This window comes from Sphaerodactylus townsendi, linkage group LG15, assembly GCF_021028975.2.
Source record: "Sphaerodactylus townsendi isolate TG3544 linkage group LG15, MPM_Stown_v2.3, whole genome shotgun sequence".
In the NCBI taxonomy this organism is placed as follows: domain Eukaryota; kingdom Metazoa; phylum Chordata; class Lepidosauria; order Squamata; family Sphaerodactylidae; genus Sphaerodactylus; species Sphaerodactylus townsendi.
In genome coordinates this window covers 36,197,161-36,224,382 of record NC_059439.1, presented here as the reverse complement: position 1 = coordinate 36,224,382, position 27,222 = coordinate 36,197,161, and the positions used below count along the sequence as shown (strand labels likewise).

At 48.7% G+C, this 27,222-nt stretch overlaps 1 protein-coding gene across 1 annotated transcript in view; it reads left to right on the top strand.

Annotated features, from left to right (window-relative positions):
• Positions 1-457: 457 nt before the first annotated feature.
• Positions 458-27,222, top strand: part of LOC125444418 (myosin-6-like) — a 33,749-nt gene continuing 6,984 nt past the window's right edge. Inside the window, exons 1-21 of the mRNA XM_048516827.1 lie at positions 458-483; positions 1,966-2,007; positions 2,607-2,808; positions 3,973-4,116; positions 4,954-5,110; positions 6,196-6,223; positions 8,377-8,485; positions 12,176-12,268; positions 13,024-13,087; positions 14,090-14,188; positions 14,755-14,858; positions 15,607-15,745; positions 16,247-16,365; positions 17,914-18,063; positions 18,233-18,403; positions 19,836-20,145; positions 21,023-21,096; positions 21,971-22,058; positions 22,474-22,591; positions 22,846-22,969; positions 24,715-25,031. Of these exons, the coding sequence (XP_048372784.1) occupies positions 2,608-2,808; positions 3,973-4,116; positions 4,954-5,110; positions 6,196-6,223; positions 8,377-8,485; positions 12,176-12,268; positions 13,024-13,087; positions 14,090-14,188; positions 14,755-14,858; positions 15,607-15,745; positions 16,247-16,365; positions 17,914-18,063; positions 18,233-18,403; positions 19,836-20,145; positions 21,023-21,096; positions 21,971-22,058; positions 22,474-22,591; positions 22,846-22,969; positions 24,715-25,031 (2,609 nt within the window). The 5' untranslated portion in view covers positions 458-483; positions 1,966-2,007; position 2,607. The remainder of the gene's footprint in view (positions 484-1,965; positions 2,008-2,606; positions 2,809-3,972; positions 4,117-4,953; positions 5,111-6,195; positions 6,224-8,376; positions 8,486-12,175; positions 12,269-13,023; positions 13,088-14,089; positions 14,189-14,754; positions 14,859-15,606; positions 15,746-16,246; positions 16,366-17,913; positions 18,064-18,232; positions 18,404-19,835; positions 20,146-21,022; positions 21,097-21,970; positions 22,059-22,473; positions 22,592-22,845; positions 22,970-24,714; positions 25,032-27,222) is intronic.

The window sequence follows — 27,222 nt, the reverse complement described above, 5'->3', positions numbered from 1 at the left end:
CATCCTCTCCTTGCTGTTCATCGCCCATCATTTTCTGTCCCTTTTTGTTCTGCAGTAGATTCTCGGCTCCTCCCGGCCGAGTATCTGCCTCCCCCCACCCGTGACAAAACACATGTCCTCATTCCAGCTCGCTTTCCTTGTGTTTATCTGCCACCCGCCCCTTCCAAGTGTGTGTGTGTGAGCATGTGTGTCCCAAAGGAATGCGACTCTCCTCCGGGAAGCTGGGGATTTGGGGGGTGGACAGATGAAGGCATGGGAGAGCAGCCCATTCATGGTCAGACTGTGGACATCTCAGGAGCCATCTCTGCCCTTCCTTGTCATCGTGTCACTCACAGCTGTGATGAGCCTGAGATGGAGGGAGGGGAGGGGGGGGAAAGAGTGGGGTGGGGGTGGAGGATGCTATTTTGGAAGGGAGGATATAAAGGAAGGGGGGAACCGGACAAAGCTCAGATCGCTCAGACAGGACCGAGTCTCCTTCCAAGCGTGAGAGAAAGGAAGGTTTATAATGGGGAAGGGGGAAGGGGGAATCAAGGTGGTGGTCTGGAAGAGAGGCACTGTGGGGTGCTTACATGGGGTGCTTATATTGAAGAGGTGCTTATATTGAAGAGATAGAAAAAGTGCAGAGAAGGGCAACGAGGATGATTGAAGGATTGGAGCACCTTCCTTATAAGGAGAGGCTAAAGCGTTTGGGACTCTTTAGTTTGGAGACGTCTGAGGGGGGATATGATTGAAGTCTATAAAATTATGCCTGGGGTAGAAAATGTTGACAGAGAGACATTGTTCTCTCTTTCTCACAATACTAGAACCAGGGGGCATCCATTGAAAATGCTGGGGGGAAGAATTAGAACTAATAAAAGGAAACACTTCTTCACACAACGTGTGATTGGTGTTTGGAATATGCTGCCACAGGAGGTGGTGACGGCTACTAACCTGGATAGCTTTAAAAGGGGCTTGGACAGATTTATGGAGGAGAAGTCGATCTATGGCTACCAATGTTGATCCTCTTTGATCTGAGATTGCAAAGGCCTTAACAGACCAGGTGATCGGGAGCAACAGCCGCAGAAGGCCATTGCGTTCACATCCTACATGTGAGCTCCCAAAGGCACCTGGTGGGCCACTGCGAGTAGCAGAGAGCTGGACTAGATGGACTCTGGTCTGATCCAGCAGGCTAGTTCTTATGTTCTTATGTTCTCATGGGACAGAAGAGATTAATAGAAATTTCCTGGGGGCTATTTGTTTAGTGAAAGGGTTGCTAGACCAGTGGTGGGATTCAGCCGGTTCACACCACTTCGGCAGAACCGGTTGTTCAAACGGTGCTTGTAAACAACCAGTTGTTAAATTATTGGAATCCCACCACCGGAACCGGTTGTTAAATTATTTGAATCCCACCACTGGAGCACACTCGACCTGGGTGGTCCACCTGGCCTGATTTCATCGGATCTCAAAAGCTAAGCAGGGTTAGCCCCGGTTAATAATTGGATGGGGGACGACCAAGGGACACCAGGGTGGCTATGAAGAGGAAGGCAACCCTCTGTTAGTCTTTCGTCTTGAAAACCCTACTGGGTTGTTGTGAATCTGCTGTGACGATGGTGGAAGAAGGGGCGAAGGTTGCTCTGTTTTGACATAGTATTGGAGAGGTGGGGTGAATGGAGCTGAAATAGGGAGGAGGATGGAGAAGAAATAGGTCGGTATAGAGGTCTTGAAAGGGGTGGGTGTTGGGAGGGGAGCGTTTGGAGAGGAAGACTTGAAACTCATTTGGAAGAGGGGAGGAGGAGGGGGCTGGAGAAGCAGTCTCAGTCGGCCCACCCCACTCCCAAACAGGGTAAGGGTCTCCCTGCACAGTTGTGTCTAGAGTTCCTTAAGGGGCCGGGGGAGCCTACTGCAGACTTAGGAGAAATCAGCCATTGTACCAGCCTGATCTTACGCGGTCATCGTTCTTTGCTTTCTCCTCGGTCTCTTTTCCAGTCTCTAGATCTTCAACTGCTCTCGATCCTGCGAAGCTCTCAGGTAGGACTTTCTTCCATTCCACCCGGCCAAAGGCCCATTTTAGATTTAAGATTGTCTATTTGGTTGTTGTGGTGCGTTTTCCGGGCTGTGTGGCCGTGGTCTGGCGGATCTTGCTCCTAACGTTTTGCCTGCATCTGGGGCTGGCGTCTTCAGAAATGTATCACAGAGGGAAGTCTGCTACACACTGTGTCCAGTGAGAAGGGAACGTCCAGTGAGAAGGGAACGAAGGGTCCAGTGAGAAGGGAACATTCCTTCTCACTGGACACAGTGTGTAACGCACTTCTCTCTGTGATACACCTCTGAAGATGCCGGCCACAGATGCAGGCGAAACGTTAGGAGCAAGATCCACCAGACCACGGCCACGCAGCCCGGAAAACCCACCACAACCAGTTGAATCCGGCCGCGAAAGCCTTTGACAATATTTGGTTGTTGTTCTGTGGAACTAACTGAGACCGTAGGGTGGAGGGGGCTATGGATTTGTGGGAAGGAACGATGCTCTGTTCCCTGCACATCTGCGCACTGGAGCAAGTAGGTTGTATGGGGTGACTAATGCGGCCAAAGGGTGGCGGGATCCTTCTCACATCTTCTCTGCTTCCCAGGATGACAGATGCTCAGATGGTTGAGTTTGGAGCCGCGGCTCCCTACCTGCGCAAGTCGGACAAGGAACGCCTGGAAGCGCAGACGCGGGCCTTTGACCTCCGCACCGAGTGCTTCGTGCCCGATGAGAAGGAAGAATACGTCAAGGGGAAGATAACGAGTCGAGAGGGCGGGAACGTCACCGTGCAAACCGAGAACGGAAAAGTACGCCGTGGCCGGGGGGGTTGGGGCACGGGTAGACGCTGGAAACTCGTGGGGCAAGGAATGTGGTTATAGATGAGCAGGACTACGTGCCACAGGGTGAAAGTTGGGGGTGAAAGGTCAACCTGTGAAAAGTCAAGGATCAACAGGGCAGGGTGAATAAGAGCCAGCGTGGTGTAGTGGTTAAGAGCAGGTGCACTCCAATCTGGAGAACTGGGTTTGATTCCCCACTCCTCCACCTGACTGGCAGAGGCTTATCTGGTGAACCAGGTGTGTTTCCACACTCCTACATTCCTGCTGGGTGACCTCAGGCTAGTCACAGTTCTCTCAGAACTCCCTCAGCCCCACCTACCTCACCAGGTGTCTGTTGTGGGGAGAGGAAGGGAAAGGAGCTTGTAAGCCACCTTGAGTCTCCTTACAGGAAAGAAAGGTGGAATATAATTCCAAACTCTTCTTCTTCTTCTAACTCGCACCTTACCGGAACTCTTGGGAATTTTGAAGCAGAGGTTGACCCACTTTCTTACTCTGTACTTACTCTGTATTTACTCTGTACTTACAAAGAGCAGCAGTGGCGTAGGTGGTTAAGAGCTCGTGTATCTAATCTGGAGGAACCGGGTTTGATTCCCCGCTCTGCCACCTGAGCTGTGGAGGCTTCTCTGGGGAATTCAGATTGGCCTGTACACTCCCACACACGCCAGCTGGGTGACCTTGGGCTAGTCACAGCTTCTCGGAGCTCTCTCAGCCCCACCCACCTCCCAGGGTGTTTGTTGTGAGGGGGGAAGGGCAAGGAGATTGTCAGCCCCTTTGAGTCTCCTGCAGGAGAGAAAGGGGGGATATAAATCCAAACTCCTCCTCTTCTTACTCTATACTAGACTGTACTAGCTGACTTCCACCTCTGCACAAAGTTGGTATTAGTGAAGAAAGCTTAGCAGGATAGAGTAGAACAGCTGAAAAGTTTAAGGAACTGATCCGATCCCCAAAGGAAAGGGGGATCTGAACCATCACGGTTGCCGTAGCTGTCAGAGCCAAAAGGGGAAAGAGGAAGCCAGGAAGACTAACCTCCAGTGGGAACTGTTGGAGGAGATGTTGGCTTTCCCAGCATTTGGAGAAGGCTGCTATGGGCGTCTCGGTTCCACATCACGTCCCCTTAATTCTCCCCTCCCGCAGACGGTGACCGTCAAGGAGGCAGACGTCCACCAGCAGAACCCGCCTAAGTTCGACAAGATCGAGGACATGGCGATGCTCACCTTCCTGCACGAACCCGCGGTCCTCTACAACCTCAAGGAACGTTACGCGTCCTGGATGATCTACGTAAGTCTGGGAGCTCCAGGGGTTGAACATGGGCCTTTCTGCAAGCTAAGGAGCAGCAGTGGCGTAGGAGGTTAAGAGCTGGTGTATCTAATCTGGAGGAACCGGGTTTGATTCCCAGCTCTGCCGCCTGAGCTGTGGAGGCTTATCTGGGGAACTAAGATTAGCCTGTCCACTCCCACACACGCCCGCTGGGTGACCTTGGGCTAGTCACAGCTTCTCCGAGCTCTCTCAGCCCCACCCACCTCACAGGGTGTTTGTTGTGTGGGGGGAAGTGAAAGGAGATTGTAAGCCCCTTTGAGTCTCCTACAGGAGAGAAAGGGGGGATATAAATCCAAAACTCTTCTTCTTCTTCTTCTTCTTCTTCCACTGAACCACAGCCTCTCCCTCAGTCCTCAGAATTTTCTCTCCTACTTTATATAGACCTAACACCCCTGACTCATGGATACCTAGATGACTAGGTGAGGAGCAGCAGTGGCGTAGTGGTGAAGAGCAGGTGTACTCTAATCTGGAGGAACCGGGTTTGATTCCCAGCTCGGCCACCTGAGCTGTGGAGGCTTATCTGGGGAATTCAGATTAGCCTGTACACTCCAACACACACCAGCTGGGTGACCTTGGGCTAGTCACAGCTTCTCGGAGCTCTCTCAGGCCCACCTACCTCACAGGGTGTTTGTTGTGAGGGGGGAAGGGAAAGGAGTTTGTAAACCCCTTTGAGTCTCCTTGCAGGAGAGAAAGGGGGCATATAAATCCAACTCTTCTTCTTCCTTTGCATCTCTGCCATGGCAACCAAATATTTTCTCCCGTTCTGAGATATTTGTCCTTCCTCTTCCCTTTCCTCAGACCTACTCAGGGCTCTTCTGCGTGACTGTCAATCCCTACAAATGGCTGCCGGTCTACAATGCCGAGGTGGTGGCTGCCTATCGGGGCAAGAAGAGAACGGAGGCCCCGCCCCACATCTTCTCCATCTCTGACAACGCGTACCAATACATGTTGACGGGTACGGACGCCTCCATTGCTGTCCGTCTTTTGGGATGCTTTTACTCGGTTACTGATGGGGAAAGGTCCATTCTCCCATAGGAGAAGCTGGAAGGATCCAACACACAGAGCAGCAGTGGCGCAGTGGTTAAGAGCAGGTGCATTCTAATCTGGAGGAACCGGGCTTGATTCCCCGCTCTGCCTCTTGAGCTGTGGAGGCTTTTCTGGGGAATTCAGATTAGCCTGTGCACTCCCATAAACACCAGCTGGGTGACCTTGGGCTACTCACAGTTCTTCTGAGTGCCCCACCCACCTCACAGGGTGTTTGTTGTGTGGGGGGAAGTGAAAGGAGATTGTAAGCCCCTTTGAGTCTCCTACAGGAGAGAAAGGGGGGATATAAATCCAAACTCCTCCTCCTCCTCCTCTTCTTGTTCTTGTTCTTCTTGTTCTTCTTGTTCTTCTTGTTCTTTTTCTTGTTCTTGTTGTTCTTGTTGTTCTTGTTGTTCTTGTTCTTGTTGTTGTTGTTGTTGTTGTTGTTGTTGTTGTTGTTGTTGTTCTTCTTCTTCTTCTTCTTCTTCTTCTTCTTCTTCTTCTTCTTCTTATTCTTCTTATTCTTCTTATTCTTATTCTTATTCTTATTCTTCTATTATTGTTTGGGTTTGTGGCCTGATAACACAACACAAACAAATCACCTCAGTGTGGTATGCCATACAGTTCACAATCCAAAGCAGCCATTTCTCCCAGGGAAACTCCTCTCTGTAGACTGGAGATCAGTCTGTCATTCTGGAAGATCTTTAGATCTCACCTTTAATTACATAAAAGGTTGTAAGGGTCACAAGGCAAACCTGGCATTTAAGGCCTGTGTAAATCGGCAGAGCCTAGTTATTATCTGTGAGTTATTTAGCCTCAGCTTGTAGGAACAGAACTTCCATGTTTAGAGGGAGTCTATCTGCCAGATACTGTTGATAAAGGGATGGCTTTCAACATCTTACTTTGCCTGTGGGATTTCTGGCAGAATCTGGCTGCCTCTTGCCGGAGATAAAATTCTGGGTTAGATGGGCCTTCCCTTTGATGCCGCATGTTCATCTCGACTTTATTCCCTTCCAGATCGAGAAAACCAGTCTGTCCTTATCACGTGAGTACCAAAATATGGTTTCTGTTTAACATTTTTAAAATGTTCTAGCTGCAAACATTATCTGTGTTTGGGACTCTTTAGTTTGGAGAGGAGACGTCTGAGGGGGGATATGATTGAAGTCTATAAAATTATGCATGGGGTAGAAAATGTTGACAGAGAGAAATTGTTCTCTCTTTCTCACAATACTAGAACCAGGGGGCATCCATTGAAAATGCTGGGGGGAAGAATTAGGACGGATAAAAGGCAACACTTCTTCACACAACGTGTGATTGGTGTTTGGAATATGCTGCCACAGGAGGTGGTGATGGCCACTAACCTGGATAGCTTTAAAAGGGGCTTGGACAGATTTATGGAGGAGAAGTCAATCTATGGCTCCCAATCTTGATCCTCTTTGATCTGAGATTGCAAGTGCCTTAGCAGACCAGGTGATCAGGAGCAACAGCCGCAGAAGGCCATTGCTTTCACCTCCTGCATGTGAGCTCCCAAAGGCACCTGGTGGGCCACTGTGAGTAGCAGAGAGCTGGACTAGATGGACTCTAGTCTGATCCAGCTGGCTTGTTCTTATGTTTTTATGTTCTTATTTAAAAAGCACATTCCTAATATTTAGCAGCTATGAATATTGGCCCTTTCCACGTCGCCTAAAACGCTCGGAAAACATTTTCAGTCCCCCCTCTTTACCACAACGTTTGTCCACACGCACCACCTCGAAACAATTTATGGCCGCCATTACATGATTTCCCCCTTTGTTTAGTTACTTGCTTGAATCGATGCTTCGATGCTTCTTGCTGCGATTCTCTGTATCGCGTATAATCAGTGCTTCAAAGATCACCCCCCCCCCCAAATTAAAAAACAAATAGAAATGATGAAAATAAACTACTGGGGGGGGGGGGAACTGAGTGAGCTCGGCAGCATGATAAAATGGCGCTGAGGGAAAAATTCGGGGCTGGCACAGAGGCACGGAAGACGTGGCAAACAGATGGTCCAGCAAGGGAAGATGTTTTGAAAACATTTCAAACCAACAAATTGTTTTAAAAGGGGATTCACGTAAAACTTTTCGGGTCTGGAAATAAAACGTTTGCAGGACCTAAGGGGGGAAAAGCAATGTGGAACTCCATGAAGGCAACGTCCTATTTCCTGCCTCAAAACGTTTTAAAAGGTTTGTGCGGACAGGGCCATAGAATGCCTCCTTCCCATCCTCACCTGACCTGATTTCACGGTTCTTCTCTCTCCTTTGAAGAGGATAAGGGAATTAACTGGGGAAGCTAACCTTGACTCAAGAGGAAGCATTAGCAATAATTTTTCTTTATTGCCAGCCATAATTTCCCTTTGCTGGGCTTAATGGGGTAATCCATTTCTAATTACGTTGTTTGTATCTGCTTATAAAAAGCTGGATCGCCCGATGGGGTTTCTGAGAGAGAGGAAGGAACGCTAGTCTGGCTTGCTAGATCCGGCTCTCTCTTTCTGTTTGTGTGAACAATAAACATTTCTTTCTCTTATAAGAACATAAGAACATAAGAACAAGCCAGCTGGATCAGAGTCCATCTAGTCCAGCTCTCTGCTACTTGCAGTGGCCCACCAGGTGCCTTTGGGAGCTCACATGCAGGAGGTTAAAGCAATGGCCTTCTGCGGCTGCTGCTGCTCCCGAGGACCTGGTCTGTTAAGGCATTTGCAATCTCAGATCAAAGAGGATCAAGATTGGTAGCCATAGATCGACTTCTCCTCCATAAATCTGTCCAAGCCCCTTTTAAAGCTATCCAGGTTAGTGGCCATCACCACCTCCTGTGGCAGCATATTCCAAACACCAATCACACGTTGTGTGAAGAAGTGTTGCCTTTTATCAGTCCTAATTCTTCCCCCCAGCATTTTCAATGGATGCCCCCTGGTTCTAGTATTGTGAGAAAGAGAGAAAAATTTCTCTCTGTCAACATTTTCTACCCCATACAGGTGGAGCAATAAACAAAGAAACTCTCTGGGTGTCTTCTTGGAGCCCGGATTCCCAATAGGCAAGGGTCTCCCCTTCAAAGATAGCATGTTCAGTGGTTGGCATTTCTGTGTTGGAAATGCCACTTTTCCACCTAACACCCTGGAGAGGGGCAGCATGGTTGAAACAGGCAGTCTCTTGTGGTCATATTTCTTCTTCTTCCCCATCTCAGCGGAGAATCCGGTGCGGGAAAGACGGTGAACACCAAACGGGTGATCCAGTACTTCGCCAGCATCACGGCGACTGGCGACCGCAAGAAGGAGTCGGCAAACAGCGGAAAGGTGCATGCCAAACAGTGAACGTGGTCCCCGAAGCCCGCTCCCGTTCTTTTTCTCCTGCAATCTTAGCGTTTGGCGGCAAATCTCTCGAAAGGGCTCAGTCCTTTCCACAGCCCCTTCTGGAGATAGAGAAGCGGTATTTACTTCTGGGGGCAACTCTCTTGCCAAACCTTTTCAGGGCCTGTCGTGTTTGGACAGGACAAGGGAAGGCAGCGCATGCCCTGCAGAAAAGTAAAAAAATTAAAATCAGGATTCTGCTCCAAGGTCACCCAAATGCTGTCTAACTCCTAAAGCTGGAACTAGTATAAACGATTGCAATAGGCATCTAATTGTCCATGGTTTACTTTGCTTTCGTTAATGATACCCTGTTTCCTTGAATATAAGACATCCCCTGAAAATAAGACGTAGTAGAGGTTTTGCTGAAGTGCGAAATATAAGGCATCCCCCGAAAGTAAGACGTAGCAAAGTTTTTGTTTGGAAGCATGGCCGACGAACAGAACACAGAAAAATAAGACATCCCCTGAAAATAAGACGTAGTAGAGGTTTTGCTAAAGTGTGAAATATAAGGCATCCCCCGAAAGTAAGACGTAGCAAAGTTTTTGTTTGGAAGCATGGCCGACGAACAGAACACAGAAAAATAAGACATCCCCTGAAAATAAGACATAGCGAAACACGGTAGTGACAAGTTGGGCGGGAAGGACATGAGGGAAGGGGGGGGGGGGACCAGTTTTAAAATCTCCCCCTTTGAAATCTCCTTCTTTGGGATTCTATAAAGTCTCAGAGTTTTGAACTGGCTAATTCCCACCTTCTCCTTCTCCTTGCTTTGACTCTCGACTGCTCTAACTGTTCCGAGTTTCCTGCAACATACTCGGCCCTCGCCTGGCTAGTTGTCCTTTCCTTTCAGTTAATTGGCAAAGTTGTAGTTTTTCCTGCATAGCTGGCAGAGTTGCCAACCTCCAGCCGAGGCCCGGCTACAACTAATACAACCCGATTTACAACTAGTAACCAGACTACGGAGACCCGTTCCCGTGAATAAAATGGCTGCTTAGGAGGGTAGACTCTACGGCATCCAACCCCGTTGAGGTCTCTTCTGCCCCAAACCCCGCTCTTCCCAGGGTCTCCCCGTAAGTCTCCAGGAATTTTCCAACCAGAAGCTGGCAACCCTAGCTGGAAGAGTCTCAAAGTTCTAGGGAGACTTCTGCCTTTACGGCAGGCGCCTGCATTCGTAAATGGCACACTGCAGCCGGCCACTTTTCCTATCAGACGGAGCAATAACCTGAGCCGGAGCGTTCAGAACACTTCGAGTACTTATCTCGATAATGCTAACAGCAACCCTTTGAGGTAGGCTAGTGTCAGAGGTTGTTATCCTAGGGCAGTGATGGCGAACCTTTTTGAGAGTGAGTGCCCAAACTGCAACCCCAAACCCACTTGTTTATCGCAAAGTGCCAACCTGGCAATTTAACCTGAATACTGAGGTTTTAGCATAGAAAAAACGGTTGGCTCCAAGGCGCACGCTACTCGGGAGTAAGCTTGGTGGTAGTCGGTGTCTTTGCTTCGAAGCAACTGTGCAATGCTTCGAATGAGTGAATCATGACCCTAGGAGGGTTTACTCAGAAGCAAGCCCCATTGCCAGCAACCGAGCTTACTCTCAGGTAAAGGATCCCGCTTTAGTTCTTCCCATGAAAATCAGTAGGGTTTAATAGTTCTTAACAGGGTTACCTGCACTGCTTCCCCAAAACTAGGTCTTAGGTTTAGTGTAATAATCTCCCTGAAATAATTGCACTATTATCACATGACGAGCTCTGTTCACGCGTGCCCACAGAGAGGGCTCTGAGTGCCACCTCTGGCACCCATGCCATAGGTTCACCACCACTGTCCTAGGGAGCCATTGCCAGGGTCCCAAGTTCCACCACAGCCAGCAACAGCAGGAACGGGTTCTCTGAAGGGCCTGCCCCCCCCCTTCCCTCCCGGCACGATTTCTCCACCGTTTGCAGCCATTTGTTTCGGAGCAGCTGCATGGAGCCATTTGGGGGTGGGGGGGAGACAGGCTGAGCAGAGTTCTGTTGCGACTTCTTTGATCACTGGAGGACCAGTAGCAGCTGGGTGGCCTCGCCCGCGTGCTCTGTCCCCTGCTGCTATGGTTGCCAACCTCCAGGCGAGGCCTGGGGATCTCCCAGAATTACAACTGTTCTCTAGAGCAGAGGTCAGCGCCCCTGGAGAAAACAGCTGCTTTGGTGGGCGGGCTCGGTGGCATTATACTCTGCTGAGACCCTCTCCCCAGACTCTGTCTTCCCCAATCTACCCCCACAAATCAGCAGAAAACTCCCAGTCTGGAGTTGGCAACTATACTTGCTGCATGTTGGCACAGCGTACAGTGGGACACTCCTGATAGAACAGTGATGGCAAACCTTTTTGAGACCGAGTGCCCAAACTGCAACCCAAACCCCAGTTATTTATCGCAAAGTGCCAACCTGGCAATTTAATTTGAATGCTGAGGTTTTAGTTTAGAAAAAAAAGGTTGGCTCCCTCTTCCTCCGCCCTACCCGCTCGAGCAGGGGCCAGCCTGCTCTTTCCTCCAGCAAGTCCTGGGGGCACTGCTCTGTGCCTCTCTAGCGTCTCTGCCTCCTCTGCGCCCCCCACCTCGGGCACAGGCACCAGGCCTGCCAGCCGAGTCATCCCTGCTCACTGTGGTGCACGAACGTCGTGCTCAGTGGCCCAGGCCATCCTAGATGTGTGTGTGTGTGTGGGGGGGTGATTTTCCGCCCCCCACATGACGAACTCTGTGTGTGTGCCCACAGAAAGGGCTCCGAGTGCCACCTCTGGCACCCGTGCCATAGGTTCGCCATCACTGTGATAGAACCTCAACAGCAAGGACAGGATTGTTATCATCGCAGAATAACGCACTTTCAATCCACTTTCACCATTGTTTGCAAGTGGATTTTGCTATTCCGCACAGTAAAGTCCAGCGGCAAAGTGCACTGGAAGTGGGTCGAAAGTGCTTTATTCTGCGTGTGCGGAAGGGGCCAAATTCACGCAAGTCCCCAGCACTCCAATATCCTTTGTGGAAAAAGGCGCAAGCAGAGGCATAAATGAAGATGAAGGTTGCCTTATCAGACTGTTCTGTGGTTTGATCCTTATAGCCTTCTATCTACCAATTCCGTTCTTCCCTTATGCTTTCAGTTTAATATTTAATATTTAGGTTTTTATCCCATTTCCTTTATGCTCCTATAGCTTTCTTATGTTCCTTTCCCACCCAGCAGATTCTTTCTGATATATGTTGATTGTTTAATCTGTGCATGTATTTTTATCTGGAATTTCTGGAATTGCTGCTATAATGTATTTTAATGTATTTTAATGTTTTATCATATTGTATTTATGAGACCTTATATTGTATTTGTTTTATGTCTCATTGTACACCGCCCAGAGCCCTTCGGGGGTTGGGCGGTCTATTAAGCTGAATTAAAATAATAATAATAATAATAATAATAATAATAATAATAATAATAATAATAATAATAATAATAATAATAATAATAATAATAATAAAATCTTACCTTTTAATTGGTCGTATTTTATCCGCCTTATGCTGGCCTATGACCGTAATAAAGATTGACTGATTGTCGGCGCAGAGGTTTCAAAGACCTAGGGTTACCTGTCAATACTTCTCTTCTCTGTTCTGATCGCCACCCGCAGGGGACGCTGGAAGATCAAATCATCCAAGCCAACCCTGCGTTGGAGGCCTTCGGCAACGCCAAGACCATGCGGAACGACAACTCCTCTCGATTTGTGAGTCTTTCTGACAATCTGGCCAGATAGAGGAGACACGAAGGTCCCTCTGAGTGATTAACACCAAGGATTGCGGGTGGTATATCAGCATTTGTCCTGTTGGGATCTTATTTTTGATTAAAGGGAGCAGCAGTGGCATAGTGGCTAAGAGCAGGTGCACTCTGATCTGGAGGAACCGGGTTTGATTCCCAGCTCTGCCGCTTGAGTTGTGGAGGCTTATCTGGGGAATTCAGATTAGCCTGTACACTCCCCCACACGCCAGCTGGGTGACCTTGGGCTAGTCACAGCTCTACGGAGCTCTCTCAGCCCCACTCACCTCACAGGGTGTTTGTTGTGAGGGGGGAAGGGCAAGGAGATTGTAAGCCTTTTTGAGTCTCCTACAGGAGAGAAAGGGGGGATATAAATCCAAACTCTTCTTCTTCAAAACTCTTCTAAATCTACTTTTCCCCCCTTACCTCCCACTTTCTACGAAGCTCAGGGGAGCTTCACAATATTCCTGTGAGGTAGGCCTGGCCAGTCTTGGAATTGAATTACATATCACATGGGAGATCTGAGGTACTAACAGCCTTTAAAAAAAACAGTTACCCGGGCGTATTTGGATCAAGCGTATTTGAATCTGGCGTACAGAAGAGGGAATAGTCATGTTTTAACCTTCCCTCCCCTGACATCTTCCCGGAAGGGCCGTGGCTCCGTGGTACCCTGGATCCCGATCAGTCCCTGATACCACCCATTCATTCCATTGTGTTTCTGTCTAGGGTAAATTTATCCGGATCCATTTTGGGGCGACGGGAAAGTTGGCGTCTGCCGACATTGAAACCTGTGAGTGAGGTGGCGAATGGAAATTTGATTATCTGTCTTGCCCGTGTGTCTACCTTCTCGATGCAAATTTTTTAAAAATACCCCCGTGACCTGCAGAGAGTAATTGCTGTCCTGCAGCGTTGGGGGGAAAGTCTTGGGAAAAGCAGGGAAAGGGGAGTGGGTAATAGACCTCCTAGAGAGAAATCTTTGGAATGAAATGCTACAAACCAGTGGTGGGATACAAATAATTCAACAACTGGTTAGTTTGCAAGCACCATTTTAACAACCGGTTCTGCCGAAGCGGTGCGAACCGGTTGAGTCCCACCACTGCTACAAACCTGTGGGGAGTTGTTAGTGCACAAATGGCCTATGACTGCCATCCTAAGAACGTTTTCCTGTAAACCCTTTTGAGTAATGTTTTCCATCCCATGGAGCAGCAGTGGCGTAGGAGGTTAAGAGCTCGTGTATCTAATCTGGAGGAACCGGGTTTGATTCCCAGCTCTGCTGCCTGAGCTGTGGAGGCTTATCTGGGGAATTCAGATTAGCCTGGGCACTCCCACACATGCCAGCTGGGTGACCTTGGGCTAGTCACAGCTTCTTGGAGCTCTCTCAGTCCCACCCACCTCACAGGGTGTTTGTTGTGAGGGGGGAAGGGAAAGGAGATTGTAAACCCCTTTGAGTGTCCTTGCAGGAAAGAAAGAGGGAATATAAATCCAAATTCCTCCTCCTCCTCCTCCAAGGGTGTTTGTTGTGAGGGGTGGGAAGGGAAAGGAGATTGTAAACCCCTTTGAGTCTCCTGCAGGAGAGAAAGGGGGGATATAAATCCAAACTCCTCCTCCTCCTCCTCCTCCTCCTCCTCCTCCTCCTCCTCCTCCTCCTCCTCCTCCTTCTTCTTCTTCTTCTTCTTCTTCTTCTTCTTCTTCTTCTTCTTCTTCTTCTTCTTCTTCTTCTTCTTCTTCTTCTTCTTCTTCTTCTTCTTCCCCCTCCTGTGTTTCATCCTCATTTTCGCATTTACTCACTTAGACCTCCTAGAGAAGTCCCGGGTTATTTTCCAGCTCAAATCTGAGAGAAACTACCACATCTTCTACCAGATCTTGTCCAACAAGAAACCGGAGCTTCTGGGTGAGTTTTTGTTGTGGGTGGTGGGTGGGTCCACGGCTGGTTTATTAGGTTGGTATAGTGCCCCTCCCCATACAGACTCAGATGGGGCAACTCAAGGGTTCCACTGGGTCCTTAAACAGGGAGATTAACCCATTACAGAACAAAGTTTTCTTCCCTACATTTTTGGGCGCCAAAAAAGACTGGGGACCTGGAGAAAATGGCTGCTATGGAAGATTTTTATTTTTTAATTTATTTTATTTATTATTAAACTTTTATACCGCCCTCCCCCGAAGGGCTCAGGGTGGTTCACAACAAACAAACAAAACAACAGGCAAATAAATAAACAAACACCGTACGTTTAGTACTGGGGCACATTAAAACACAGCGTTCAAATCCTAATATAACATTTCAAAACAACAGATGGCGTCTAACAGCTATAGATGCTCTATAGTATTATATATTATATGGAAGCAGAGGTTTTAAGCCCCCAGGGCGTGGTGCTTTCTGCCTCAGTATCCAAAGCCTTCCTCCAGTTCATCACCGGCCGTCTTTCAGTCTGTTTCTTCCCCACTTCTGCCTCCGAACAGACTTGCTCTTGGTGACCAACAACCCCTATGACTACAGCTACATCTCCCAAGGAGAGGTGACCGTGGCCTCCATCGATGACTCCGAGGAGTTGATGGCAACGGATGTGAGTGATCTTGGATGGGGAGGGAGGTGTTGCATGTGGGTACCCCACCCAATCAAGGGTGAGACCGAGGCCCCTTCTGCACATGCAGAATAATGCACTTTCGATCCACCTTCACAATTGTTTGCAAGTGGGTTTTGCGATTCCGCACAGTAAAATCCAGCTTCAGTGTGCATTGAAAGTGGATTGAAAGTACATTATTCTGCATGTGCGAAAGGGGTCCGAGAGTAGGGTTATAACGCAGCTTTATTGCCTAAGCAAAGGAATCAGGGACAAAGGACCAACATACCATAATTTAAAAAATGTAAAGCTTTCTTTTATATAAAAAAAGCTTGCATACATAAAACAATTTTTTTTCTGATTGATTACACATAAAATCATTATTTCTATGGTTGGTTCTTATGGATTATACATCCACATTCCTTTTTCTGGTATAATGTTATACTCTAACTGGCAACTGTGGAGGGGCGTGGGAAATGTTTTGAAGAGATATGCACAACAAGCCGAAATGTTTAAAATTCCAACTAAAGAATCACTAAAATCAAGGATGTGTTTAAAACGTTTTCTGGCCGGAAATGAAACGTTTTGGGCCGAAAACCAAGTGGAACTCCTCAGAGGAAACGGTTTATTACCAGTTTCAAAACGTTTTATTTTGGTTGTGCGGAGCGTCTCTTGCTCTTAATATCACATTGACAATTAGTTTAAGCTCCCCCTCCCCATTTTTGTTTTCTTACTCTCCACACACGTGCAGAGTGCCTTCGACATCCTGGGCTTCACCCCAGAGGAGAAAGTGGGGGTGTACAAGCTGACGGGAGCCATCATGCATTACGGCAACATGAAGTTCAAGCAGAAGCAACGGGAGGAGCAGGCAGAACCAGATGGGACCGAGGGTGAGAAAAAGAGGTGTCTTGTGGCAGGGAGAGGGCACAGGGGTGGGGGTGAGGGTTGAAGGGAAGCTGGGGGAACAGGTTCAAAGGACGTGATGTGAGGGGCTGGTTCTCCTGTCCCCCCCCAAGCCGTTGCACAAGAAGGGCACCAATGAACAAGGGCTAGCAGGTGAGAGGTGAAAGGTGAAAGGTGTGGCCTGATGGACCCACAGCCCCTCCCATTCAAGCTTCCGAACATACCTTCACCTTCAAAGGCAAGGTGGCAGCCAATGGAGACAGTGGCGGAGGCTTATCTGGTGAACCAGATATGTTCCCTCACTCCTACATTCCTTCTGGGTGACCATGGGCCAGTCACAGTTCTTCGGAGCTCTCTCAGCCCCACCTGCCTCACAAGGTGTCTGTTGTGGGGAGAGGAAGGGAAAGGAGTTTGTAAGCCACCTTGAGTCTCTGCACAGGAGAAAAAGGTGGGGTATAAATCCAAACTCTTCTTCTTTGACCTTCCAGAAGCAGATAAATCCGCCTACCTCATGGGCCTAAACTCGGCGGACCTCTTGAAGGGGCTCTGCCATCCACGGGTGAAGGTCGGGAACGAATACGTCACCAAGGGGCAAAATGTCCAGCAGGTAAGGAAGGGGCCGTCTCAAAGGGCACGGGAAGGTTTTACATGGTACTGGTGTAACATGAACGGATTTTCCAACAGATAACATGGTCTCAGGAGCAGCAGTGGTGTAGGAGGTTAACTGCTCAGGTATCTAATCTGGAGGAACTGGGTTTGATTCCCAGCTCTGCTGCCTGAGCTGTGGAGGCTTATCTGGGGAATTCAGACTAGCCTGTGCGCTCCCACACACGCCAGCTGGGTGACCTTGGGCTAGTCACAGCTTCTCGGAGCTCTCTCAGCCCCACCCACCTCCCAGGGTGTTTGTTGTGAGTGGGGAAGGGCAAGGAGATTGTCAGCCCCTTTGAGTCTCCTGCCGAGAGAAAGGGGGGATATAAATCCAAACTCTTCTTCTTCTTCTTCTTCTTCTTCTTCTTCTTCTTCTTCTTCTTCTTCTTCTTCTTCTTCTTCTTCTTCTTCTTCTTCTTCTTCTTCTTCTTCTTCTTCTTCTTCTTCCTCTTCCTCTTCCTCTTCCTCTTCCTCTTTTCTTCTTCTTCTTCTTCTTCTTGTTGTTGTTGTTGTTGTTGTTGTTGTTCTTCTTCTTCTTCTTCTTCTTCTTCTTCTTCTTCTTCTTCTTCTTCTTCTTCTTCTTCTTCTTCTTCTTCTTCTTCTTCTTCTTCTTCTTCTTCAAAAATGTAACTCTGGGCAATGAAGGTTTTACCCGCTCCGCTCAATACATTATTTCGGAACTAGAAAACGTCCCTGCCAGGTTGCCTGCCCCCGCATCTGTTTGAAAGCAAAAATACATTTTGGCATAAATACTCCTGTATCAAAGTACCATGTTCAGTAATGCACAAAATAATGGTTTTGACAAAGGCCGTGCGTAAAAAATGAATGGCAATTCTATTAGTGCTTCGGGACTCTATTGTAATGTAGACGCATAGGATTTCCTCCAATGACCAAGCTATTGTTTTCTGTGGAACAGAGGCCTCTTCCGCACATGCAGAACGATACACTTTTAATCCACCTTCAATGCACTTTGCAGCTGTGCGGAATAGCAAAATCCACTTGCAAACCATTGCGAAAGTGGATTGAAAGTGAATTATTCTGCGTGGCTCATTCCGCACATGCAGAATAATGCACTTTCAAACTGCTTTCAGTGCTCTTTGAAGCTGTGCGGAATGGCAAAATCCACTTGCAAACCGTTGTGAAAGTGGTTTGAAAACGCATTATTTTGCGTGTGCGGAAGGGGCCCATGTGCGGAAGGGGCTTGAGTATGCCTCCTGTGGCATCCATGTTGTGGTTGGCTCCGCCTCCTGTGGCAGCCATTTTGGGAGTGCTCCTACCACTCCGTGTCAGAATGTTGGCAGTGCCCGTAGTCTCGGGAGGGTGTGAACTCTTGCGCTATAGTCTCAGCGGCGCTGCAAATCGGGTGAAGAAGGCTTCCTTTGATTCTTGAATTATGTTCTAGGACCACCAACCTTCCCTCTACCTCCAGAGTTTCCTAACTCTCTCTTTGTTGCCTCCTGTCGCTTCCTTGTTGGGGGGCGGGGCCACCGCTCTGGCACCTGCTCAGGTGTACTACTCCATCGGGGCCCTGGCCAAGTCCGTGTACGAGAAAATGTTCTCCTGGATGGTGCTGAGGATCAACAACTCCTTGGAGACCAAGCAGCCGCGGCAGTACTTTATCGGGGTGCTGGACATTGCGGGGTTCGAGATCTTCGATGTGAGTGACCCGTGAAGGGGTGGGCGGAACACTGGCAGTCCCGGGATGTCTCCAGGGCCTGCCTGGAGGTTGGGAACCCTGCCTGGGTGGTGCAAAGCCAAGGAGAGGGGAAAGCCACGAGGAATTGGGCTGTCGCCCCTGATGGTTTCCCTCCTCCCACTCCCGCCAGTGTAACAGTTTCGAGCAGCTCTGTATCAACTTCACGAATGAGAAACTGCAGCAATTCTTCAACCACCACATGTTCGTGCTGGAGCAGGAGGAGTACAAGAAGGAGGGCATTGAGTGGGAGTTCATCGACTTCGGCATGGACCTCCAGGCCTCCATCGACCTCATCGAGAAGGTGTGGCTGCGAGAAGGGCCCTTTTGGGGCGGGGAAGGGAGATGCTTATGTTTCGCAGGAAGTACAGAAGAGACCGCACCGCAGGCGTGGTGTAGCAGCTGGAGCAGGGATCCCCAACAGCTTCACAGGTTTTTCAGGATCAGGTTTGTCTGTGCTATTAGGCTGCTAGAAGGGAAGAGAGCAAAGCAGGATATAACTTTTTTTTAAAAAAAAAGTAGGCTCGCAGGCCTGATTCAGACATTATATTGTGGATTGCCAAACACATCTTGGTGAGTAGGAGTGTCCTGCCTTTCTCTGGTTGATTCGCCACTGCAGAGTCGACTAGATTCAACCCGGTTCCTTGAAAAGGAACTGACCTAGGTCGACTCCATTGTTCCTCCCCACATCAGCCGAGTTCGTCCCACCAGAGCTGAGTTCAGAGGGCGGGATCACCTCAGCGCCTCTTCTGCTCTTTGTTTCCGATTGGCTGTCATGTTACCATGGGAATGGGAACGTGCATCCATTTTTTTTACATAATGGCAACATAGCCACAAATCAGTGCTCTATGTAGCTAAAAGCAGCGTGTAAATGTGTGCTGTTTATATGTATGGCCGTCGCTTCATATACAAGAAGGATTTTTTTAAAAAGGGCGCGCTTTTCCTCGATGATTCCCCACTTTACCGGCTTCGACCTAAGTTCGACCTAGGTTCACTGAAAAAGTTGTACCTCCCACATGGAGTCAGAATTTGACAGTTTGAGGGGGTGAAGCTGGGACGGAACCGTGTCAAACTCAGCAGCTGTGGGGAATACCTAAGTCAAACCTAGGTTGAACCCAGGTCAAACCTGCCAGTGGGGAATTGACCTCTCTCTCTCTTTCTCTCTCTCTCTCTCTCCCCTCCTCCTCCTTATTTTCCTGGTAAATAATGGATAATAGCTCACTATCAGGTCTGGGCTGGCAAAGCTACAGTGCCTGCTGTCCACAGTTCACACAAACTCAAGACCAACCCTAGATCTCAGCTAGGTTGATCTCTGGTTTCAGAGCAAGCTGCGGTTTGCGGGAGGTGTAGCTACGTGGTCCAGGTGAAAAGTGACCCAGATTCTCCAAAATTCAGCAGCTTCTGTGAGCTCCCAAAGGCACCTGGTGGGCCACTGCGAGTAGCTTCTGTGAGCTCCCAAACGCACCTGGTGGGCCACTGCGAGTAGCTTCTGTGAGCTCCCAAACGCACCTGGTGGGCCACTGCGAGTAGCTTCTGTGAGCTCCCAAACGCACCTGGTGGGCCACTGCGAGTAGCTTCTGTGAGCTCCCAAACGCACCTGGTGGGCCACTGCGAGTAGCAGAGAGCTGGACTAGATGGACTCTGGTCTGATCCAGCTGGCTTGTTCTTATGTTCTTATGTTCTCGTTTGGATATTTTTCCCCCCTGTTGTTTATTCTTCTTCCCCTTCCTGGTCAGCCCCTGGGGATCATGTCCATCCTGGAGGAAGAATGCATGTTCCCCAAAGCCACCGACATGACGTTCAAGGCCAAGCTGTACGACAACCACCTGGGCAAGTCGTCCAATTTTGGGAAGCCCCGGAACACGAAGGGCAAGCCTGAGGCGCACTTCTCGCTCGTCCACTACGCCGGCACCGTCGACTACAACATCCTCGGCTGGCTGCAGAAGAACAAGGACCCTCTCAACGAGACAGTGGTGGGGCTGTACCAGAAATCGTCCCTCAAACTTCTGGCCACCCTCTTCTCCTCCTATACTGGCGCCGATGCTGGTAAGACAGGGATGGACTATTTATTTACTTGTTGGGTTTATATCCCACCCCTTCCCCATTTCCCTCCCATGTACGTGAATAATTCTAAAACCATGTTGATGTATACTGGCCAATTCTCACTGGTGTGGGCTATACCGCTTCGGTCAGCAGGTGGTGGAGTCCTTTCACATGAAGACGAAATATCCCTGCATTTAGAAAATTAACATACAGGGAAGGTGCCTTCTTTCCTGATGTGCTGGTTTTCTGTGCTGAGAGGATTGTTTTCGTGTGCAGCAGCATTTCAATCTTGTGAGAGCCACCCCCTCGCACCACAGGCTGAATTTGAATCCAGTGAAAACTGGACAATGGGGAAAAGAACTTTAATGCAGGACACAAAGCAGAGGGGGGGGGAGGGAGGGAGGGAGGGAAATGGATGCCTCGCTGTCAACACGAAAGGAGTTGCAGGTTGGGCACTTAGTTGCAGGTTGGGCACTTAGGAGCAGCAGTGGCGTAGGAGGTTAAGAGCTCGTATATCTAATCTGGAGGAACCGGGTTTGATTCCCAGCTCTGCCGCCTGAGCTGTGGAGGCTTATCTGGGGAATTCAGATTAGCCTGTGCACTCCCACACACGCCAGCTGGGTGACCTTGGGCTAGTCACAGCTTCTCAGAGCTCTCTCAGCCCCGTCCACCTCACAGGGGGTTTGTGGTGAGGGGGGAAGGGCAAGGAGATTGTCAGCCCCTTTGAGTCTCCTGCAGGAGAGAAAGGGGGGATATAAATCCAAACTCTTCTTCTTCTTCTTAGTAAAGACTTTTGGGATGGGGTGTTCTTGCTAAGGCAGAGGGGGTGGGGGTTCACTGATCCAGTGTGAAATGGCTCCTTGTGTCTCTGCTCCCACAGGTGGAGACGGTGGCAAAGGAAAAGGCTCCAAGAAGAAAGGGTCGTCTTTCCAGACTGTCTCAGCACTTCACCGGGTATGAGACCAGATGTTAGGGACAAGGTTGGAGGATAGGGCATCTTTACCAAAGGAAGGGGAAATCCCTATTGGTGTGTGTATGCGTATTAGTAGAGGGGAACAGAAGAAACAGATTCTCAGTTGCTTTTTATATGTGAGTTTACTAACTCTAAAGGGAGGGTCGCATAGAGATAAAATAAGAAATCCCTTCTTTCCTACATTACTGTATGTTTGGTTACATCTTGATACCTATCTGCTGTCTTGTGTTCTGGGAGATGGTGGTGCTGGTGTGGAAACAAAAAAACAGAGTTGACTTTATAACTTCACATGTACGTGCTCACTAACATGGAAGCAACAGCTTGGAGACAAAAGCGGGAGATAGATAAAGTTAACAAATAAATAATGTTGGGGCTTGAAGGAAGAAGCAGGCCAAACTTCTGCTGATAGATGTCCTCCACATCTCTCTCTCTCTTTCTTTCTTTCTTTCTTTCTTTCTTTCTTCCTTCCTTCCTTCCTTCCTTCTTTCTTTCTTTCTTTCTTTCTTTCTTTCTTTCTTTCTTTCTTTCTTTCTTTCTTTTCTTTCTTTCTTTCTTTCTTTCTTTCTTTTCCTTCCTTCCTTCCTCGCTTTCTTTTCCTTCCTTCCTTCCTTCCTTCCTTCCTTCCTTCCTTCCTTCCTTCCTTCCTTCCTTCCTTCCTTCCTTCCTTCCTTCCTTCCTTCCTTCCTTCCTTCCTTCCTTCTTTCTTTCTTTCTTTCTTTCTTTCTTTCTTTCTTTCTTTCTTTCTTTCTTTCTTTCTTTCTTTCTTTCTTTCTTTCTTTCTTTCTTTCTTTCTTTCTTTCTTTCTTTCTTTCTTTCTTTCTCTCTCTCTCTCTCTCTCTCCCCTACCTCCTCCAGGAGAACCTGAACAAGCTAATGGCAAACCTAAAAACGACACACCCTCATTTTGTCCGGTGTATAATCCCCAATGAAAAGAAGGCACCCGGTAAGTAAGCAGGACGGGGCCCTTCTGTTTGTGGTGTCACTCATGAAATGGGGTGCATTCCCGGCTCTCTCTCAACATAACCCAAAGTCAGCCAGCCGCCCCTGCTCGGTTTCTGAAATCTGACAAAGGTTGGGCTAACATTCAGGTCAGCGCACGAGGCGCAACTCAGACCAACAAATAAGAAGGCAAGTCCCTGCTCTTAAATCTGGAGAAGAGGGATAAAGATTTGTTGGGTAAATGGGAGAGAAGCGCTTCTGAAATAGGACGGCCCCTTCAGATTCCTCTGAAGATGCCAGCCACAGAGGCAGGCGAAACGTCAGGAGAAAATGCTACTAGAACACAGCCATACAGCCCGGAAACCACACAGCATCCCTTTCCTCCAGAACTTTCTCTTCTGTTCCCTTTCTTTTCCCAGGCGAGATGGATAACCCTTTGGTGATGCATCAGCTGCGCTGTAACGGCGTCCTGGAAGGGATCAGGATCTGCCGCAAAGGGTTCCCCAACCGGATCCTCTACGGGGACTTCAGGCAACGGTAGGTCTGCGGGCACCATGTTGGGGTACTACTGCCCGATGAGGGGGTGAATGCCAGGGAGATGGCATGATTACAGGTCAGGATAGAGCCCAGATACGCCGTCTCCTTTTTTCGGAAGCTGAAACTGCATTAAACAGATTTGGAGCATTAAGTCCCATGCGCAGGTGGTCCTGCTCTTCACACGGGCCCCGTGCGCCATTGAACGTATGCAGCCTCGACGGGGGAGTCTTACCTAATGGTTCCTTCCCTACCAGGTATCGTATCCTGAATCCCGCTGCCATCCCTGAAGGGCAGTTCATTGATAGCAGGAAGGGAGCAGAGAAGCTGCTGGGTTCTTTGGATATCGACCATAACCAGTACAAATTTGGGCACACCAAGGTGAGGGGGCACAGCTCTTGCGGGGTATGGGGAACGGACACTCGTGTGGCCGCTTGCAAATCTTCCGGAGGCAGCTTCTGTTTCTTAGGTTCATTCCGCACAAGCAAAATAATGCACTTTCAAGCTGCTTTCAGTGCTCTTTGAAGCTGTCCAGAACGGCAAAATCCACTTGCAAACAGTTGTGAAAGTGGTTTGAAAACGTATTATTTTGCGTGTGCGGAAGGGCCCTTAGAGTCAGTCAGTCAAGTATTTATTGTTTGAGCCATTGGCTATAACAATGCAGAGATACATGCCGTTAAAACAGTAACTTAGTTAAAACAATAATTTAAATTAAAACAATAGCTTAGTTTTACATTCAAATATAAATTATTAGTGTTCGCAATCTCTAAATTAAAATGCCCCATCAAATACGTCAGATGTTTTTGCATGTCCGCACTCCCAACAGAAACTGGTTTAATTGTTATCCCCATGTTCTCGCCTGGGATCCTTTGGGGGCACGCCATGACTGTTAAGGTGTCAGTGGTTACAGGTGTGGTGCTGGCAGGAGATGGGAAGGCAGGTACTTACTACTGGGCGGGGACAGTGATCTTTGTTCTGTCTGCAAAGACATCAAGTCTGCCACAACTCAGAAATGCTGGCACCACACAGGGGCGAAGCCCTAGCACAGTGGTGGCGAACCTATGGCACGGGGGCCAGAGGTGGCACTCAGAGCCCTCTCTGTGGGCACTCACAAACGGAGTCACCCCCCCACACACACACACACATCTAGGCTGGCCTGGGCCGCTGGGCTCGATTATTAGCATTAAACCTAAGACCTAGTTTTGGGGAGGCAGTGTAGGTAACCCTGTTAAGCGCTGTTAAACCCCACTGATTTTCATGCGAAGAACTAAAGCACAATCTTTTACCTGGGAGTAAGCTCGGTTGCTGGCAATGGGGCTTGCTTCTGAGTAAACCCTCCTAGGGTCGTGATTCACCCGTTGGAAGAGTTGGATGGTTGTTTTAAAGCAAAGCCAACAACCTCGGAGCCCACTAAAACATCAGTATTCAGGTTAAATTGCGATAAATGGCACTTTGCGATAAATAAGTGGGTTTTGGATTGCAGTTTGGGCACTCGGTCTCGAAAAGGTTCGCCATCACTGCTCTAGCATTTCTATGGTTTGGGGGCAAGTGCTTGAGCGTCATCCCAGGGCAATGCAGCCACTTCTGGGTCACACGAGTAGCAACATCAGTGATGAATATCAGTGCCCCCTATCCCTGATTGGCTGACCTGCCTCCTCCCACTGACCAGGCGAGTGATGGTGGGCGGAGGCAATAATTACCAGACGTTTGCCGGCCATTCGTGGGGACCCAGTAAGCCTAGCTATGCAGTGATGTAGGAGGTTAAGAGCTCTTTTATCTAATCTGGAGGAACCGGGTTTGATTCCCAGCTCTGCCGCCTGAGCTGTGGAGGCTCATCTGGGGAATTCAGATTAGCCTGGGCACTCCCACACACGCCAGCTGGGTGACCTTGGGCTAGTCACAGCTTCTCGGAGCTCTCTCAGCCCCACCTACCTCACAGGGTGTTTGTTGTGAGGGGGGAAGGGCGAGGAGATTGGAAGCCCCTTTGAGTCTCCTGCAGGAGAGAAAAGGGGGATATAAATCCAAACTCTTCTTCTTCTTCTTCTAAATAAGACTGTGGCTGACTTCTTAAATGTAGCCAGGTGTCTTTGCACAGACATGTCTACCCTGCTTGTCTCTCTCGCCAGGTGTTTTTTAAAGCCGGGTTGCTGGGTCAGCTGGAGGAGATGCGGGACGAACGGCTTTCCCGTATCATCACTCGCATCCAGGCCCGAGCCCGGGGCCAGCTCATGCGCATTGAATTCAAAAAGATCATGGAGCGCAGGTGGGTGCCCAGCGGCCTTTGTGTGCATCACAGGAAGCATCTCAGATTCTGGCAGGTTTGGGAATCGGGAAGATTCACAATGAGGTTTGGAAATCTTGGTTATACTCAAGATCAGCGGTTCTCAACCTGGGGGTCGGGACCCCTTTGGGTCGCCTACGGGGTCGCCTACGACTCTCTGGGGTCACCTACGACTCTCTGCAGCAGCAGTGGCGTAGGAGGTTAAGAGCTCGTGTATCTAATCTGGAGGAACCGGGTTTGATTCTCCGCTCTGCCGCCTGAGCTGTGGAGGCTTATCTGGGGAATTCAGATTAGCCTCTGCACTCCAACACATGCCAGCTGGGTGACCTTGGGCTAGTCACAGTTCTTCAGAGCTCTCTCAGCCCCACCTACCTCACAGGGTGTTTGTTGTGAGGGGGAAGGGCAAGGAGATTGTCAGCCCCTTTGAGTCTCCGACAGGAGAGAAAGGGGGGATATAAATCCAAACTCTCCTTCTCTTCTTCTGCATCAGTGTTCTCTATCTGTAAAATGGATAAATGTTAGGGTTGGGGGCCACCACCACATGAGGAACTGTATTAAAGGGTTGCGGCATTAGGAAGGTTGAGAACCGCTGCTCAGGATTAAACTGCCAGACTGAGCAGTGGGACATTTTTCTCGCCAAGCTAGGAATCAAACTCATTCCCTGTGGCTTTTCCCCTTTTATGTGCCTTTCAATAATTCTAGCGTCATTGATCATATAGGTCAAACATTCGCTGTATTTTTGAGCAGGGTTGCGCACAGCAGATGATCTACATCAAATAAGTGGCATTAACAGCCGTGTAGTCAAATTATTGCTGTGTCTATCCATGTTACAGAATCAAACAATGTTTACAATAAAAGATCCACTCGCCACTTGGACCACGTGCAGCTGAAAATAAGTTGAATTATGACTTGTCTTGTGTCACTGTCGGCTGAAAATTGGTTGAATCTCTGACTGGTTTCCTTATTAATTAATTAATTAATTAATTAATTAATTAATTAATTAATTAATTAATTAATTAATTAATTAATTATTTGAATTTATAAACTGCCCAATCCCCGGGGGGCTCTGGGCGGTGTACAACATTATATACACAATATATAACAAGGGTCACCAATACACTAAAATCCATTAAAACCATTAAAACCATTTAAGCAGTGGACAAAAACAGTTACAACAATGATGATGATGGCGTCCCGTAACCCAATTCCTTAAACCGCCCCAAAAAGGAGGGAGCGGCCAGACTCTTCTTATAATAACAATAAATATACAAATAAATTATAAAATAGAGAGCAAAAGCCCAAGGAGCAAAGCAAAGGAGGGGGGAGGGGGCGCACCTCAGCGACTGGACACTCCAAAGGCCATTTGCGGAAAAACTCAGTCTTACAGGCCCTCTGTGGCGGAATTCACCAAGGTCCACTTGCAGGGCCCGGACAACTGGAGGAAGAGTGTTCCACCAGGCTGGGGCCAGGGCCGTAAAGGTCCTGGCCCTTGTGGAGGCCAGCCGCATCATTGAGGGCCAGGAACACACCAGCAAAATTAGCCCCTCTGCTACGAACAGGCCTTGTAGGAGGCCGGTAAGGAACATATAAGGGGTAATGCAGTTTCTCGAGGTGCACCGCGAGGGATTCCCGGCGGCGTGGGAGGTTTAACTTCTACTTACTTTGGTGGTTCCTGGCCCCTTTGGGGCGGTTTAAGGAATGATGCGGCTGGCCTCCACATGGGCCAGGACCTTTACAGCCCTGGCCCTGGCCTGGTGGAACACTCTTCCTCCAGCTGTCCAGGCCCTGCAGGACCTTGGTGAGTTCCGCAGGGCCTGTAAGACTGAGTTGTTCCGCCGGGCCTTTGGAGTGTCCAGTCGCTGAAGGGCGTGCCCCCTCCCCCTACGCATTTATTTTACCATCTCATTCTTCTTTCCATCTATGCTACCCTCCTAGGGAGGAGTCCGGCCGTTCCCTCCTTTTAGGGAGGCTTCTAATAAATTGGGTTTTGGGACGCCTGATATTTTTGCATTGACCGGTGTTTTTAATGGATTTTATTGGATTTTATCAAACGTAATGATTGTTGTGTGGTCACCTTCTGATATATTGTATATGTGTGGATATTATTGTGCACCGCCCAGAGCCCCTTGGGGATGGGGCGGTCTACAAATCCAAACAATAAATAGATAGATAGATAGATAGATAGATAGATAGATAGATAGATAGATAGATAGATAGATAGATAGATAGATAGATAGATAGATAGATAGATAGATAGATAGATAGATAGATAGATAGATAGATAGATAGATAGATAGATAGATAGATAGATAGATAGATAGATAGATAGATAGATAGATAGATAGATAGATAA